This window comes from Gymnoscopelus microlampas (genome assembly GCF_963454915.1).
Source record: "Gymnoscopelus microlampas genome assembly, chromosome: 5".
In the NCBI taxonomy this organism is placed as follows: Eukaryota; Metazoa; Chordata; class Actinopteri; order Myctophiformes; family Myctophidae; genus Gymnoscopelus; species Gymnoscopelus microlampas.
In genome coordinates this window covers 11,061,174-11,079,324 of record NC_139942.1, presented here as the reverse complement: position 1 = coordinate 11,079,324, position 18,151 = coordinate 11,061,174, and the positions used below count along the sequence as shown (strand labels likewise).

The 18,151-nt window shown below is 43.2% G+C and overlaps 2 protein-coding genes across 2 annotated transcripts in view; both read left to right on the top strand.

Moving 5' to 3' along the window:
- Positions 1–7,109: 7,109 nt before the first annotated feature.
- Positions 7,110–9,416, top strand: LOC311044902 (exocyst complex component 3-like; the record flags this gene model as incomplete). Its single annotated transcript, XM_084056712.1, has 1 exon — positions 7,110–9,416. The coding sequence occupies one exon, from the start codon at positions 7,110–7,112 to the stop codon at positions 9,414–9,416; it is 2,307 nt and encodes a 768-aa protein (XP_083912838.1).
- Positions 9,417–12,426: 3,010 nt separating this feature from the next.
- The window catches only part of LOC311045769 (uncharacterized protein), a 103,792-nt gene continuing 98,067 nt past the window's right edge, over positions 12,427–18,151 (top strand). Inside the window, exon 1 of the mRNA XM_084057807.1 lies at positions 12,427–12,619. Within this exon, the coding sequence (XP_083913933.1) occupies positions 12,484–12,619 (136 nt within the window). The 5' untranslated portion in view covers positions 12,427–12,483. The remainder of the gene's footprint in view (positions 12,620–18,151) is intronic.

Genomic DNA, 18,151 nt, shown 5'->3' with positions numbered 1-18,151 from the left:
TCTACAAATTGTCTAATAACTAATGTTTTCAAATAATTATATTTGCCTTTGAGAACATTTGTGGAGTAGAAGTAAAACTATTGAAAATTGGAAGTACTCCAGTAAAGTAAAAAATCACACCCAGTGTGAAGTGGGCGGTGTGTGGTCATCACAACATGACTCACTTTAAAAAAAGGACTAATGACTTTTTTTAAAGTCCATACTGCTATTCATAGGGCTGCACATGTGTCATGTGTTTCGCTAGCCAATCACAGTCCTGAATTTGCAAAGTCAGCCAATCACATTACAGTTAGTGGTGATGACACTAGCTGTAATGTGATTGGCTGATATGAAAAAAGTATCGATTTGCATTAACAATGGAAGGGTTAGGGGGTACACAAATTTTTTGGTCGGTGTCCAAAACTCACTTATAGGGGGCGGCTACACCGCCCCACAAATACCTCAGAATTTTTAAAAAGTACAATACTTGAGTAAATGTAATTGTAATGTAATTTCCACCACTGCTGGTGATCAATTTACCATATTTTAGGGTGATCGACGGGCATGCTGATAGAAATCTGGGGAGGGCTTAGATGCAGTGGGGAGGTACAAAGAAAGGTTCTGCGACGAGCTTTATGCATTTGATATCAACACCCAGGGTTGGGTCAGGGCAAAGATCTCTGGGACTGTTCCAGAGGCGAGGGATGGTCACTCAGCCTGTGTCTTGGGGAAGGTCATGTATATCTACTATGACAATTCTATCTAAGAGTTGGACACCAACCGCAATGGTCTGGTCTTTAATTAACACCAGAGGCATTCCATTCCATGCTTCAGCAGGTCACTCTGCCACCATCATCGGGACAAAGATGTTTGTATGTGGGCGCTGGGAGGACAACAACATCAGAGTGTTTGACACAGAGACCAACTGCTGGCTGAGCACACCTTCTGCACAGCTTCTTCACAGATCTGTGGAAGATCAATCCAGAGACCTCCTCCTGGAAGAAGGTTCAACCCAACCTTGCCCGCGATCAAGCATCTCTAGCCAGGGCTGCTTTGTGGTGGGAGATCGTGTAATCTTTGCAGTATACTCAGGCCTGTACATTTTGGGCTTATGTCCTAGTTTGAAGACGCTATGCAAGATAGCAGTTATTCAGTATGGTCTGGGGCAGTCTGGACTGCCACACAACATCAGGTGAGAACTGGTAGCCATGACTACCAACAACAAAACCAGAACAAAATAAAATAGAAAAGAATAGAAGCGATCCACATGGGAACGGCGTGGCTCCAGACAAAGTCAGAGAGAGAGAAGGATGAGGCTGGCAGGACACTGCGTCAGGCACCCGGAACTAGCAGCAAGCAAACTGACACTGTGGGAGCCAACCCAGGGCAAAGCCAGGAAAGGCAAGAAGCACACCACCTACGTAGATGCACTGCGGCGCCACAGCGGAGCTAGCAACACTGCGGAGCTCTAGACCCTGATGCTAGACAAGAGGGTGTGGAGGGCAGCGAAAATAGCAGATCTACAAGCTCACAAGCGCGAGGCGTTGTGAGCTTGAAGATCGGCTATTTTTGGCAAAGAGGTTTGGTGTTGGTCAATGAAATCTATGAAAATACAATTTTATACAGTATGTAGTGGGGGTCCCTGCTTCATCTCTCTTTCAGCTAGGGGGCCCTTGGGCTGAAAACGTCGAAGACCCCTGGTGTAATGTATGATGTTGTTTTGTAACTGCCCTAGCCCATGGACCACAGAGAGGCCCAAAGAGTTGCTGTATAATAAACATTATAATAAATGAAGCATGACGATACCTTTGGATGTGGACAGAGCGACGTCTTTAAGCTTCAGAAAGACGACCATCACGGCCAGAGAGACACACAGCGCACAGCAGAGTCTGTACGAAGTGAAGGCAACACACCTGCAAACACCAAGAAAATAAATAGGCTGAATAAGTATACTCTCTCTCTGTGTGTGTGTGTGTGTGTGTGTGTGTGTGTGTGTGTGTGTGTGTGTGTGTGTGTGTGTGTGTGTGTGTGTGTGTGTGTGTGTGTGTGTGTGTGTGTGTGTGTGTGTGTGTGCGCGTGCGTGTGTGCGTGTGTATATTTATATATATATATATATATATATATAGAGAGAGAGAGAGAGAGAGAGAGAGAGAGAGAGAGAGAGAGAGAGAGAGAGAGAGAGAGAGAGAGAGAGAGAGAGAGAGAGCTGTGATGCGTGGCTTATTGACCAATTACTACCTGGCGTGGCTATTTTTGGCATGCCATAGGCCAATTTCTTTTAAATTATTATTATTACTTAATTTTTTGGGCTTTGGGCTATTTGGGCTTGCTTCATTTTAACCACGTTAAACCTATAGCTATACAGTACATCAGCTATTTAAAATAAATATAAAAAAAAACAAAACACTGGCACAAAATATATTCAGATGGGGGTCCGTAGCCAAATGCTAATTCATTTGGGGGGAACTTGACATGGAAATGTTTGACAACTACAACTACTGCTCTAAAACAACATTGGACAATAAAGTTGGCTGACCGGCCCTAAAGTCGCTTATTTTGTGGTTTGTTTTCATAGACTCTGGTTGCTTGTTTCTCTCGAAAGATTTGTCAACACTGACCGTATCTTGTAGAGTTCACATGGCCTACTGTTTGTAGCAGCTCTGTGCTCTTGTTTACATGGGCTCCTTAGTGAGCTTAATTACCTTTGGCCAGATACCAGGCTAATCTGTACACTGAACCTAATCCACAGCCAGGGAACAACACAAGACCTATGTACTGCATGTTGTAATGCACTGGTTCGCAATGGGGCCAGAGGTGTAAAGTAACTAAGTACTGTACTTAAGTAAAATGTTGAGGTATTTTTACTCTACTGGATTATTCAAATGTTCTATACTTTTACTTCTACTCCACTACATCTCCCAGACAAATATTGTACTTTTTACTCCACTAAAATTATTTGAACTCTTGAGTTAATAGTTACTTTGTAGATTTAGCCCTATATATACTTCTATAATGAATATAGAAGCTATTTTCTAAAGATTTTTTATACATTTGTGAAATGGGACATTCTGTGTAATGCGTAATTTTACTTTGTGTACTGTATGCTTTGATGCCAATACTTTTGTACTTTTACTCAAGTACATTTTCAATACTAGACTTGAAACTATAGTATTTCTACATTGTGGTATTGATACTTTTACTTAAGTAAAACATTTCAGTACTTCTTCCACCACCTCCGGGGACCACCAGGTGTCCAATGCATTTGTACGCTCTCAGTTAAATTAACATGAGGATTGTATACAGTGTAAAATGGGGTCCCAAAAACTGGGGGGGGGGGTGTCTTGAAAATAAAAAGATTGAGAATCACTGAACTAAATTATCCTGTAATACCGATCTACACTGTGACATCCTCAGTGTTAATTTAACACTGAGGATACAGGAGAGTGTACAAATGGAAGCAAATTCCATTTACCCTCTCAGAGCTACACACCCATAAGGGTCCATTTCGACCCCTGGTGGTCCCCGGACCCGAGGTTGGGAAACAGTGTTGTAATGTAGAGGATTACATAAACGCGACCCGCTGGTCCACATAGATTAGCCTTTACCTTTAGTGCTGTTTACAACACTGTACATAAAGCTGCACTACGTAACTTTCCTCTTCTACCCGGGATTTGAACCCGGTTTCCTGCACAAGTGCTGACATGTTTTACCATTGAGCTAATAGAGCCTGCCTGCTTGCTCAGGGGATACATTGAATCTTGGCCATCAGGTCAAATCCTGTGTCTAGGTGAGACATGACGTTTGACACAATCTAAATGTCTCAATAGAAGAGCAGGGAGACAAAATACAACCACCACTATTGTATATTAAAAGTTATGTTGTATTAACATACTCTACCATACAGAATGGATAAAATTACGTTGTATTCATTAAAAAAGTTACATAGTCCTGCTTTGAAGGTGGTGTAAGTGATTATCTTTTGTTAAAATAAGTGTTAAATAGCTCTATATTGTGATAGTAATCATTGCTATAAAGTGTTTGTTCAGTACCAGGGAATATCTCTCTGATTACAATAGCATAGCAAAGGAGACAAATATCTCAGATTAAACCTCCTAATCCAAGACCATATGAGTGTAAAATAAAATGTAAAACAAATGCCAGAGTCTAGAGACTGTTGAAAGGAATGTTTCCTACCCTGTAAAACCTTCAGTGGTGTAAGTGGTATTTCTTCTGTTAAAATAAGTGTTAAATAGCTCTATATATCGTGATAGTAAATCATTGCTGTAGACTAGTGTGTTCAGTAACAGTCTCTGTCCCTGTCTCTCCAGCTCTTTAAAGAAAAATACATGTTCAGGTCAAGATACCAATTTCAGGAGAGAGAGAGAGAGAACCTCATACAGGACACAGGAAGTGAAATTGATTAAATTGGTATACCGACCTGAAAATGTATTTTCTGTTTATCAAAGAGCTGGAGAGACCCCTGTTACTGAACAAACACTCTATAGCAATGATTACTATCACAATACAGAGCTTTAACTTTTTGACAATAAATGTTTTGTTTTAATGCAAAACATATCACTTACAGCATCTTCAATACCTGAGTGTTAATAGTTATCAATACCTATAGCTACTGTAATTGCAGTAGCTAGGTCAAAGGCATGGTTTGTTGACGTTGATTAAAGAGAAATAAAAAAAGAAAATGATTTCTGATCCCTATAAACTGTACACAAACTATATATAGATTCAAACGTTGCATATATATTTGCATACTGAGACCTATGGTATATGTTCAAAAGATTGAAAATACCCTTCAATATATAAACTATTCATAAATGCAATTATGTTTTCTCATGCCAACAAGGCATCTTTGAATTGGATTGAATATTATATTATTATACAATATTATATAGACTATTAGCCTATATGAGCCTATAGACTGTAATCGGTAGATCTCTAGACTCTATGATATAAAATAATATAAACTAGCTACTATAGACTATAATTATTATATATATAGGCTAGTCTATAATTATTATTTGACTGATTTAACATTTTATTGCCAGTTTAAAAGTAGAGCAGTGTACAATAATTAAAAGCCATATACTATACTATTTTATAATATGACTGCATCATGAGTCATGGTGGTCTCACCATATCATCTGGATGGTGACAGTCAGCAGGGCGAAGGTCCTGCACGGACTGCCGTCCCAGTTGATCAGCCTCCTCTGGATGCGACACCAGCATGTCGGCAAGCGCCGCCACCACCACCACCGCCCCGGGCATGATGATGGAGGAGGAGGGTGTCCCTGCTCCATTGTTACTGTCCCGATCCCTGCTGCTGCCTGATGGGTTCGATCCCCTCTGGTCCTGACTCCTGCCACAAGTTATAATAACCAACCGCCTCCTCCCATCCCGGCCCCGGCCTGGCAGCACAGCAGCCAGCAACTCCCCGTTCCGTCACGGTCTGGCTGGTAGCGGTGTTGCCAGGTTTTGAGAGAGAAACAAGCAAGCGGGTCAGAAGCTCGCCCTTCGCCCTTTAATTTTAAACATAATACACACTGGCTATTTGAAAATAACCGAGCTAAAAGCTCACAACGCGTCATGTGCTTGTAGATCTGCTATTTTCAAAAAAATAATAAAAACTGATTAATTTGACATTTTAACAACACAAATCTTGTGTGGGGGGGGGGGTCCCTGGCATAAAATGTTTTCAGATGGGGGGGGCTGCAGGCAAATATATATTAATTTGGGGGTTCTTGACTTGAGAATGTTTGAGAACCACTGGAAACAACATTAGGAAACAAGGCCAAATAAAACTACCAATATATTTAACAAGCAACTTTACAGAGAAACAAGCCCAAAGTCGCTTATAATAAGCGGACATGGCAACACTAGGTAGTGGTGTGGTGTTACAACGAGATAGGTGACCCGTATAATGATGTCGATTCAATTCACAAGAGGCTGGTGAAACTAAAGCGTCAACGTTTGAACGTGACAGAATTGAACGGGTCGCCAATCTCTGCGTGACGCCGCATCCACGGAACGGCGAAACATAGCCTAGCCTACTGTAGACCATTGATTCTCAAACCGTTTGATATGCACTAGCTAGTCCGCAGACCTTTTTTTTTTTTTTTTTTTTAATTCATGTATTTAATGAATTAATTCATGCATTCATTCATTCATTCATTCATTCATTCATCCATTCATTCATTCATTTATTTATTTATTTTATCAAATCCTTAGTGTTTATTGATAACACTAACTGATTCTTTAACTCTTCTTTTCGGCTTCCAAAAATTATTGAAAATAATTTCAACTTACTAAAGTTTTCTAATAATTGTACTGGAGTAAAAAGTAACTTTTGCCTCTTAGATGTAGTGGAGTAGAAGTATTGTTAATAGGCAAACACACACACACACACACACACACACACACACACACACACACACACACACACACACACACACACACACACACACACACAGGCAAAAACATAATCTCTGGCCTGGGCCTTTGGCCTGGCGGACATCATTAAAATAAATATAATAACATTTGCTTGTTACACTAGTACTAGTATACTACAGTATGTTATTATCAGATGTTGTCAGAGTACTTTCATTGGAGGCCAAATGTCTTCTATGACATCAGTCATGTACACTATGATGTCAGTAGGCTACTATGATGTCAGTACTGTGATGTCAGACATCTCCATATATGGACAACAAGCTAGAGACAGATACAGAGATTCCTGGAATTGATAGATGAACTCGGAACGATGCAAGTTGGGAATGCATGCCCCTCCCCTTTCTGTCTCTGCCCCCGTCCCTTTCCACCCGCCTCCTTCTATGGGTATAAAAGTGATACAGACATATATATTATAACTCTGATGTCAGTGCATGAAAGGGCATTGGTGTATTGAGCCTATATCAGCTGGTGTGACATCACCCAAGCATTATTCTTATGGGGCACTATAAGCACAACTGAAATCCCAGTACCCAACACTGAGTTCGATTCTTTGTTTTATTTATTACATAGGAAAATACATGGTGAATACTGCTGAAACAAAACGGATAAAGCACAATAACGCCAGCGACTTAATTCCATCGTGGTCCTTGCACAAACAAAGCACTATGGAGGAGACAGAGCGGGAAGCGGTGGCTAGGGCAGTGCATCGCGTCGCGGGAATGTTCCAACGGGCGGAGCAGCTGGACAAGCTAGCTGAGGCCCGCACAGAAGAGGCCCGCAAGGAGGCTTCTGTGGAAACAAGGCTCAAGGCAGCCGTCCAGTCCCACCTGGACGGCATTCGGACCGGAGTCACCCGGCTGCACGACACCCTGGCGGACGTTAAAAACATCGGGAAGTCGCTGGAGGCTGTCGGCAGGGACTGGAGGCGGAGCATGAACACCATAGACAACCTGAAAGACGTGAAGGCTGCGGTGGTGCAGCACAGCCAGCTGGCGTCCGTCATGGAAAACCTCAGAAACATATTCTCGGTACCGGAGATCGTGCAGGAGACCAAACAGCTGATAGAGCAGGCTCAGCTGCTGCTGGCCCATCGTAATCTGATGGAGATGGAGAGTTCCCGCGATGACCTGATGTACGAGCAGTACCGCATGGACAGCAAAGACGGCAGCGACATGCACCTCCTCCGCGTCTACTTCAGAGATGTACAGTCGACGTCTGACGAGCTGGCTAAGCAGCTGTGGGTGGTGCTCCAGCGCGCGCTGGTAATGGTTCGCCGTGACCCCACCATGCTGGTCTCCGCGGTGCGGATCATCGAGCGCGAGGAGAAGATCGACCGACACATGCTGGACCGTGAGAAGCAGACGGGTTTCATCCCGCCCGGGCGACCGAAACGATGGAAGGACAAGATGTTTAAGGTGTTGGAGGGCACCGTCAGCAACCGCATCGAGTGCACCCAGTCGGTGACGCGGGAGATGGATAAGATGTGGCTGGTTCGGCTCTTGGAGATTACCAGGATATATGTTCTGGACGACCTCATCGTTGTCAAGAACCTCATGGTACATTGCTTTCCGCCGCACTACAACACCTTCCCAAGGTTTTTCCGGCTATACCACGATGCTGTGTCACATCGTCTTCAAGAACTGGCATCTGAAGACTTGGAGCCCAATGAAATTGTTCCCATGCTTGCCTGGGTTCTTCACACTTATAAGAGTGAGCAGATGATGGGACATCCAGAGCTGCGTTTGGAGTGTGACGTCAACCAACTGGAGCCCCTGTTGCCGCAGGACATTGCGGATCAGCTCCTTGGCCGATATGTTCAGACAGTGACGTCTAATATAACAGGCTGGCTGCAGAAGGCCTTGGAGGATGACAAAAAGGACTGGCAGAAGGAAACAGAGCCTGAGGCCGACCAAGATGGCCACTACCAGACCACTCTCTACCAGAACATCTTCCAGATCTTTGAACAGAATCTACAGGTGGCGGCTCAGATAGACGAGGCGTTTGAAGAGCAGGTTTTGAAGCTCTGCCTCCGACAGCTGAGCATTTTCCTCGTCAGTTACAGAGAAGCAGTCGTCGTCTACAAAGGGCAGCATCTGAGAGACAGACAACGGCCCCAGTGCTACATTCAGTACATGATTGCCATCGTCAACAACTGTCAGACGTTCAGAGAGTCCATCAGTAGTCTGAAAAGGAAGCACAAGCAGTCGCCAGGTCTCTCCGACATCGATGCGGCTAACGAGAAGACGCTCAATGAGTTTGCCAAGGAGGGATGCCAGTTCCTATTGGACGAGGTCTTCCTTGACCTCAACTCCATACTAAATGAGCTGTTGACCAGGAAGTGGCTGTCGAGCTCCCTCGCTGCGGACACCATCTGTGTGACAGTAGAGGACTACTTCAGCGACTTCAACAAAATGAAGGAACCCTTCAACCGGGAGATGGCGAGTGAAGCCCATCGCAGGGTAGTGGTGGAATATCTGAAGGCCCTGATGAAGAGGAGGATCACCTTTAAGAATGCAGACGAGAGGAGGAAGGGAGCTAAGAAGATGATCAAAGAGGCAGAACAGTTCAAGCTGCTTTTCAAGAAGGTCAGCGCCGGAGGGGAAGAAGCAGATGGTCTTTGTGATGCCATAGCCACCGTAGCGGAGGTCTTCAAGCTGAACGACCGGACTCTGCTGTATCTAGAGGTCTCAGCGCTGGTGTCCAAATACCCCGACATCAGGAAGGATCACATCACGGCTCTGTTGGCGGTGCGTGGCGATGCTACCCGGGATGTGCGTCAGATGATCAAGGAGACTTTGAGCCAGAACAAACCGTCCGAAACCAACGCCACACAGACCATCTTCAAAGATGTCACCGTCCCGTCCTTCACCTCCGTGGCCACAGCAAAGTTTCTCAAGAAGACTTCACCAGGTGTAACCGGAGCACACGGATCAACCCCCATCAACCGCCAGTTAATAATTAGACCTATTTGATGGAAATTCCGTTTTTCAGCTTCACAAGCTGATTGCTGCTGTAGTGGTCAGACTTGACCGCAGTGGGGGGAGGGGGGGGGCAATTGGGGGTTAAGTGTCTTGCTCACGGACACCTCGACATATTGCCGGTCCCGGGAATGGACCCTGGAAACTGTTTCCCAGGCGAGCTCTCTACCCATGCAGCCATGGCTGCAGTTTGAATGAAGGGAAGGGCTTTAACCGAAGGTCCAAGAAACACCAAATACAACACCAAATAGAGTACAGTATTTTCAGGGCATGTTTATTTTAATGATCAATCAATTGCCTTCCGGCTTGGATCAATGCCACTAACATAGTTTACTGTAAGTTCCTATATATATCAGTATCACAATGAAAGCTCATTTGTCCAGGTTTTAAAGAAAGAAATTGCGTGACATTAGATTTTAGTTTTTTACATTATATGTTTTCATATTAATGTTTTGCCAGTTATTTGGGGGTCCACTTGAAATATCCTCACGGCCCGCCAGTGGGCCCTAGTCCACAGGTTGGGAATCGATGAAATAGAGCAGTGGATCTCAACCTTTTTTGAGCTCTGGACCACTAATGTATTAACTACATAATGGTTGAGGGCTCAGGGCTCTATACCAGTGTCTTTTCTGTTTTCTGTTATTGTGGGGAAGGCTTTCGCTGAAAATAGCCCTTCGACAAGCTCACAACCCGGGCTACTTTCTGCGAAAGGATGCTGGGGTTAAACCAGGTTTTTACCCCTCAAAGATGTCCGCTGCTACCAAAAAAAGACACTTGTTGACGACCCCTTCAGGAGAACGGAATTCCAGGTCAGACGTGCCCAAAGATGGCATCCACAGTTGTGTCAACCAGCACTCAGTGTGCTTCAGGGGTAAAATGACGGTGGACAGGGACTTTTACGTAGCTGTGCTCACGCAGTTTTCTCCTCGGTGGGTTGGTAGTTATAGCCTATCTTAAAATTTAGTGAAGCTGATTCAATTTTAACTTTTATTGCAAATTTGAGATGTTTATTCACATTTTTGTCACAGGCTATGGAGTGTGTAGAGCCAATTGTCCCAACTTAAGCCTCAAGTCTGCATGTACAGTAGTTGTAACTAGTAGGGTTTAGGTACCTGGCTGTAGGTGTGTGCTTTTCACTAATATATACCATTACACACAACAGCGCTTCTCAAACCTTTTCATTTCAAGGACCTTCATAACTCTGTGGACCTCACTTTGAGAACCACTATTCTACACAAACATGTACAGTAGGCTATATATATGAGCTTTATAGCAGATTAAAGTGTTGTTTTGACAAGATTTTTTTTTGTCAGAACTGTATTCCTTTAGCTGTATTCACATTACGCTGCACTCCACCTATGACTAGATTTGAATAGAATAGAATTTTGGCTTTTACTATTCACTATTTTAAATGAATAAAACAAAAAACAATACAATGTGATACAAATGGTACATATTATAATAGAGTAGAACTCTTTACTTAGCCACACTTAACCACACGCAGTAGTGAATAACTTTATGTATTAAAATAACTTGTTCAAACCAAACATAGAGGTTCAAACTGAGCAATGGGAGGATTTCTTGCCCCCTCTAGTGACAACTTTGTGTCCTTTAGTCGGTCCTAGAAACAGGGAGCAGTAAACAAACCAATTCATGTTACTAAACAGTTACTGACTATTGACTGACTGCCTAACTACTGACGCAAATGTCAGTACCTTGTTAGGAGTCACTTATCCAATGTTATTCTAACGCAGGGGTCTTCAACGTGTTTCAGCCCAAGGACCCCTTAGTTGACAGAGAGATGAAGCAGGGACCCCCCATTACATTGTGTTGCAATGCAGATTAAACTTTTTCATAGATTTCATAGCTTCATAGACTTGTTTGACAGGGCTGTCATCAGTGTATGTTGGATTTATGTTAATGTGTATTTTCAGACCTTTAACCACTTAAACCATCAATACTTGGTAACTTGACCTTTCAATCTGTACTTAGTCTGCTTTTTGAAACCTCTTTGCTAAAAATATCCGATCTACAAGCTCACACTTGTAGATCTGCTATTTTTGGCTATAGGGATGCTATAGGGTTCAAGAGGTTGATGTGAAAATATATATCCTATCACACAACGATTTGGTGGCCCCCCCCTGCAGTAACTCTGAGGACCCCCTAGGGGTCCCGGACCCATGTTCTAACAGTTCATGATATCATGTATTTTGTATGAAGTTATCATTGGCAAATAAAGTGATTTTGAGACACATTTAGAGACTCATTTCAAAGGTGCATTATTTGCATGCGATAGGCCTACATTAGATTTACATTCCCAAAGCAAGTGTGAAATAATAAAACCAAAAAACTACAGTTGAGGATATGCAGTAGCCCCCTACTAATAAAGAAATATGTAAATATAGCTGTGCAACACAACTTTGCAGTCAAGTATTGTACAAAACTAAACAAACACAGATCATGTCAGTGGTTCTCAACCTTTTCAGGCTGTGACCCCCCCAAAATAATCATGTTTGAACTGGGGACCCCCAACCACAATAAGCACTTGAAATTGTAGGAGTTGAGGCATAATATTTTCTAGAGATAAATATTGTGAAAATAGCAGATCTACACATGTTGCGAGGCGTCGTGAGCTTGTAGATCTGCTATTTTCAAAAAATGTGCCTCTTTCTTAATTTGGCCAATTAAATGTTTAACCAGTTTTTTGTTTTGTTTTGATGCAGTAATATTTTTTTAATTTTTAATTCCTTTCTTAAATAATCTTTTTAGGTATTAAAAAGGTCTGAATAGTCCTTAATTTGTCTCTTCACTGTCATCTGGGGACCTCTCTTCACTGTCATCTGGGGGTCCCAACCATAGAGGTATAATATAACGGTCCCAACCCACAGGTTGAGAACCATGTAGCTCCATGTAACTCCACTACAGGAGGTGTCGCTGTTGCGTGCACCCTCGTCTCTGTGAGAAGAAGAGGGTGTCGTTGCCAGGTTGTCAACAAACAGCAGCATTGGCTTTTACATTCTGATCAATAACCAATAAATATCAATCAATAACTGTGATCATCATGTCTAAAGTAGACGTAGTGAAGTTGTTCGTAAGTCAGCGGTTAACGGCTGCTGTGCAGGAGATAGTGGAGGTTATAGAGAGAACCATGAGACAATATGAAGAGGAGGTTATCAGCCTGTACAACATGAAGAGAGGTACAGTATGTATTATGATTGTAATATATTACATGTATGTTTATTAATGATACATACGTGTGTATGTGTACATATTATGTGTAAGAGATAACTATTATCAGCCTGTACAACATGAAGAGCAGTATGGTGTTATGTATTATATAATATACATGCAACATTATATAGGCATATTATGTAGCTGTAGAATACAACTCTCGTAGACGTATTTATGATGCTGACGTTTTCAATCTACGAGAGTTGTAGGGTTCACCCCCCATGGACACAGGGACTTTCATAGCCCCTACGGAACCTCTCCCTCCGCTATGTAGCTCCGAGATGAGGTCCCTCTTTAGTTTCTGCCGTATGTTGTTGGCCTTGTCGCACATTTTCCACTTTACATGTTTCTTACCCCTTTCTGCACATCGTATCCAAAAAGTAAAGCATTTGCGCCACTCTCTCAGATGTTTTAAATTTTAGCTGGCAATAAAATCTATCCAACGAGTTGAAGAAAGTATTTAATTTGCCTCGGTTTTCATCCGGTTCCATGTTTTTAAGACATTGCGCAAGAGTTGTGCCCGTAGAGATAACATTACTGATTCCCCTACTGGTCAAATGTTGAATTGCATCTTCTAATGCAAAATATTTTGGAACCGGATGAAAACCGAGGCAAATTAAATACTTTCTTCAACTCGTTAGATAGATTTTATTGCCAGCTAAAATTTAAAACATCTGAGAGAGTGGCGCAAATGCTTTACTTTTTGGATACGATGTGCAGAAAGGGGTAAGAAACATGTAAAGTGGAAAATGTGCGACAAGGCCTACAGCATACGGCAGAAACTAAAGAGGGACCTCATCTCGGAGCTACATAGCGGAGGGAGAGGTTCCGTAGGGGCTAGGACTTTCAGCACTATACCCCGTAGACACTTCAAACATGTACACATTGAAAGAAATGGTGCTTACCCCCACGCTCCAAATGTTAACTCTTGCTACGGGGTAGTAGTTTAATGTAATAATCCATATCCTTCAATAAAGAAGTGTTTTAATACCGTCTGTGGCAGACTCTTCCCAATGGGCGGTAGTGACGCGCCCATCTGGTGAAACCCGGAATTACACTCAATGTAAGCAGGAAGTAAACGAGTGTGAAAAAATGGCGTTCGGCTACTGTAGACGGCATTAAAACACTTCTTTATGGAAAGATATGGATTATTACGTTAAACTATTACCCCGTAGCGAGAGATAACATTTGGGGCGTGGGGGTAAGCACCGTTCTCTTCAATTTGTTCATGTTTGGAGTGTCTACGGGGTATAGTGCTGAAAGTCCCTGTCTCCATGGGGCGTGAACCTTCAAACACTCGTAGATTGAAAACGTCAGAATCATAAATACGTCTACGAGAGTTGTATTCTACAGCTACTATATATTCAACATGTATGTTTATTATATGATACCTACATGTGTGTTTATTATGTGTATGAGAGAACACGGGACCTCAATGGAAATAAGCCATAGGCTTTTTGGGGTTTATTCTTGTAGTAACTCTGAAACATGACTGTCATATCATGACAGTCATGGCGCTGGTAACTAGACCTTTCGCCCCAAATCCCTTTCGCCCGTGTTTTTGAGCGGACCTTTCACCCACCCCCAGACTTTTCACCCAGAGCTTTCACCCACCCCCAGACTTTTCACCCAGAGCTTTCACCCACCACCAGACTTTTCGCCCAGAGCTTTCACCCACCGTTTGTGTGAGAGAATGAGAGGGGGGCAGCGTGCTCACTTTGAGCTGCTTAGATACATTCTATTGAAATGACCTACTTTACCACTGCACTGCAATTATATAATCAATCAGTTGTGCGAGATTCATTATAAATGGCTTTATTTAAAGAGGTGGTGCCATGTTTTTGCACTTTTTCTGTTTTTCATGTGTCTTTGAGGTTGATAGAACTTCATTAAGCCCCCTGGAGGTGGTTTTATGGGGTTTTATGTCTTCTCTGATTATTTGGAGTTTCTTCCTGGAGGCTGAAATCTTGAGGGTCAAACGTGCCAATAGAGAAACAGCCCTTTAGTGACATCACAGAGCCCCCAAAAAACATACCCCCCCCCTCATTATCATAACACAACAGGTGTGGGCATGAGGAGGAGGAGGGACTAGGACAGGTGGGTGGTGCTAAGGTGGTGGAGGAGGTGCTAAGGTGAGAACCAGGCATACTTAAAGGTAGGGTAAGTGATTTGCGTTGGTTAAAATAATTGTTAAATAGCTCTTTATTGTGATAGTACTCATTGCTATAGAGTGTTTGTTCAGTATTAGGAGTCTCCTTGTCTCTCCACCTCTTTATAGACAGGTTTCCTGTTAGTAAACATTGAGAGGAATATGACCGCGCAGCTGCGGGGGGAAGCCTATGGGTGCGTTTGGAAATTACGCACCGGAGCACACTCGCCTATTAGTTTGTATTGGCCAGTGCGCTCACTGCCGCTCAGGGCTGTATTTTCGAACGCGCCTTCCACCCCCAGGCATGCGCAGATTGCGCATTCTGCTCTGTGATGACGTCGCTCGGAAACCCGTCTATTAAACAGAAAATGCATTTTCGTTTCAGTTTCAGTTTCATTTCCAATGTTATCCAATCAGGACAGAGAACTCAACCAGGATACAGATAAAAAAAAGTGAAATTGGAAGTGATGACACTAAGAAATGAGCAGACAAAATTGGAACTGAAACACTATACAAATTAAGCTTAAAAATGGGTACTTTCTCCTGATTGGCTGAGATTTTGACACCTACCAGAAAATGTATTTTCTGTTTATTAAAGAGCTGGAGAGACATGGAGACATCTGTTACTGACAAAACACTCTATAGCAATGACTACTATCAGAATATAGTATTTTAACCTTTTAACAAAATACTTTTTGTTTTAACCCAAAAATATCACTTACCCTACCTTTAATGAACTGGAGGCGTGGCCACATAAATCATTTTTTTTTAACTATTTCTGTACACTTTTTTTTGGGGAAAAAAATCCTTACATAATAATAATACCTTATGATCAGGTTTTAGGGTTGAAAAATATCATGGCACTCCATCTTTAAGAGGGGAATTTCTCTTTAACTATTTCCCTATTTGCATAGCTCTGTTTACAACTGGTTCTATTGTTTGATTGATTGGAGTTTGCAGAGGAAAAGGTACAGTTTTTCAATTGGGGTCCTTTTTCTTTGAGAATTAACGCCTTAACTGATCACCACCTGAAGTCCAGCTATCTGTGCACTTTAATTGGCGTCAGATGGCCCATTCCGCACCTCCTGGATGTAGGTCTATTGAAATTTCAAGACAAAGGAATGGAATGTGACCTGCCTCATTGCCCATTGCATATACCTAGGTGAACTTGGAACTTAAGAGGCCTCCCTCTTAAGTTTCTTCCCCTTAATGACTGACTCACAAAGATAGTGATGCATCTGTACTGTAATGATAATAACAGAATAGCAGAATAAAAAGTATTGCAAATGTAAATGTTCCTTTTCTCCTGTCTTAGCGTGTGTGTGTGTGTGTGTGTGTGTGTGTGTGTGTGTGTGTGTGTGTGTGTGTGTGTGTGTGTGTGTGTGTGTGTGTGTGTGTGTGTGTGTGTGTGTGTGTGTGTGTGTGTGTGTATATATGACTCCTGGCAAACCTGTTCACCGCTGCTGCATGTCAGAAGTCATCTCCACTGTTCCAATGTCATGAGCAACAGACACCGTTGGCTTGTTTTACAAATAGGCCTAAAACATGTCTACAACCCAGTCCAGAACTGACAGAATACATGCTTAACATTAGCCTACCTATGCTATGCCCTCTGTCAGTTATCTGTTCATATGCTCTGTTCATTATATACACTGACTAGACCATACCCGTAGGGGAATATGAGCACCCAAAGTGTGCAGTTTGGCATATGCGCTGAGAACAGACGGTTTATCAGGGATCGAAAGTGAGTTTGTACTGTGTAGTGCAGTGGTTCTCAAACGTTTTTATGTCAAGGACCCCCAAATTGACACTTGTTAGCCCGCGGACCCCCATTTGAAAAGATATGCCAGGGACCCCCATAAGAGACTTTTTTACGGCTCTAGCAGTGAATCTCAACCATTTTAATTTCAAGGACCCCCAGTTTGACATGCATTAGGGCTATGGACCCCCATTTAATGGCATTTCTATGTCTTGGACCCCAATTTATATAGTAAAGTCTATGTTTATTTAACTCTGAGAGTGTACAAATGGAACCAAATGGACCTCTTAGAGTCCATTTCCATTTGTACCATGTCCACGCATACACGGCCGCGGACCCAAGTTGTGGTGCGATCAGATTCATCTCCCCCCCACCCACACACACAGCACGGAGAATGGCGTAGGCATGTTACTCGATCCCCCCGCCCCCGCCCCGGGTCCCGTCGCAAACACACACACACACACACACACACACACACACACACACACACACACACACACACACACAGATCCGTAACGGTCGATCTACACCAGACTTTTCAAAGCGAGCGTATGCGTGGTGCGTACAGCGCGTTTGTTTAGACCCAAGTGATTATCAATGATAGCGGCTACACCAGGCGCGCGGATACGCGAGTCGCACATACGCAGACTTTTAAAATAGGACTGGGTCTAAAAGTGCGCGTGTGCGTATGTGCATCGTGTGTGCGAAAAAAGTCTGGTGTGTTTCCACAGTAAGAATGCACTCAGAGAGTGGGCGGGGTCTATGGTGTGGAAGCAGGCTAGTTGCCATATAGGCCTATTGTAAGCGGTTTAGGGGCAATATTGGTGGTATTGTGTTTTGGCGTTGGTTGTGAAAGTGCAGGTGGGTGTGGGGACGCGTTGTGAGCTTGTAGATCGGCTGTTTTCCAAGAGGCAAGGTATATGTGTGAAGGCGCTTCGTTTGGCCTTCTTTTCATAGACCTTGTTTCTTGTAGGGTTCGTTTCGTTTGGCCTTGTTTTCATAGACCTTGCTGCTTGTTTCTCTCGCGAAACCTGGCAACGCACACCAAGACAGACCAAGACACCTACCACCCAAGACACCGTCAGGTTAGTCAAATTATAGGAGGATATACAGACTTGATTGACCCATCTATCTCAATGGCTGTGCTTGAATAAGGTGTCATTCTCACTCATAACTGGAGGAGGTGTGAGCTTGTAGATCGTGTGGGGAGGGGGGGGGGGGGGGGGGGGTCAAGTGGTCAATCCAGGTGTTAGTGTTAGGTGTTGGAGGGGGGCTCTGATACTTAGTAGAGATCAATGAATGAGAGAGAATGTAGTGAGTTATGCTATTATATTATATTGTGTCCAAGTCCCCACCTCTGGTTAGTACTGTAGTTACTTCAAAACAAACTAATTCTCATTTTTTTGTCCTTCTTTTCTTATTTAAGTAGAAACCATACCACAGCAGCGGAAAAGGAGACGAATGGAGCAGATCACAGATGCTGTGCCGGCTACAGTACCAGAACCCGAAGCTGTGCTGGCCACGGCACTGGAACCCGAAGCTGTGCCTGCCACAGTACCAGAACCCGAAGCTGTGCCTGCCACAGTACCA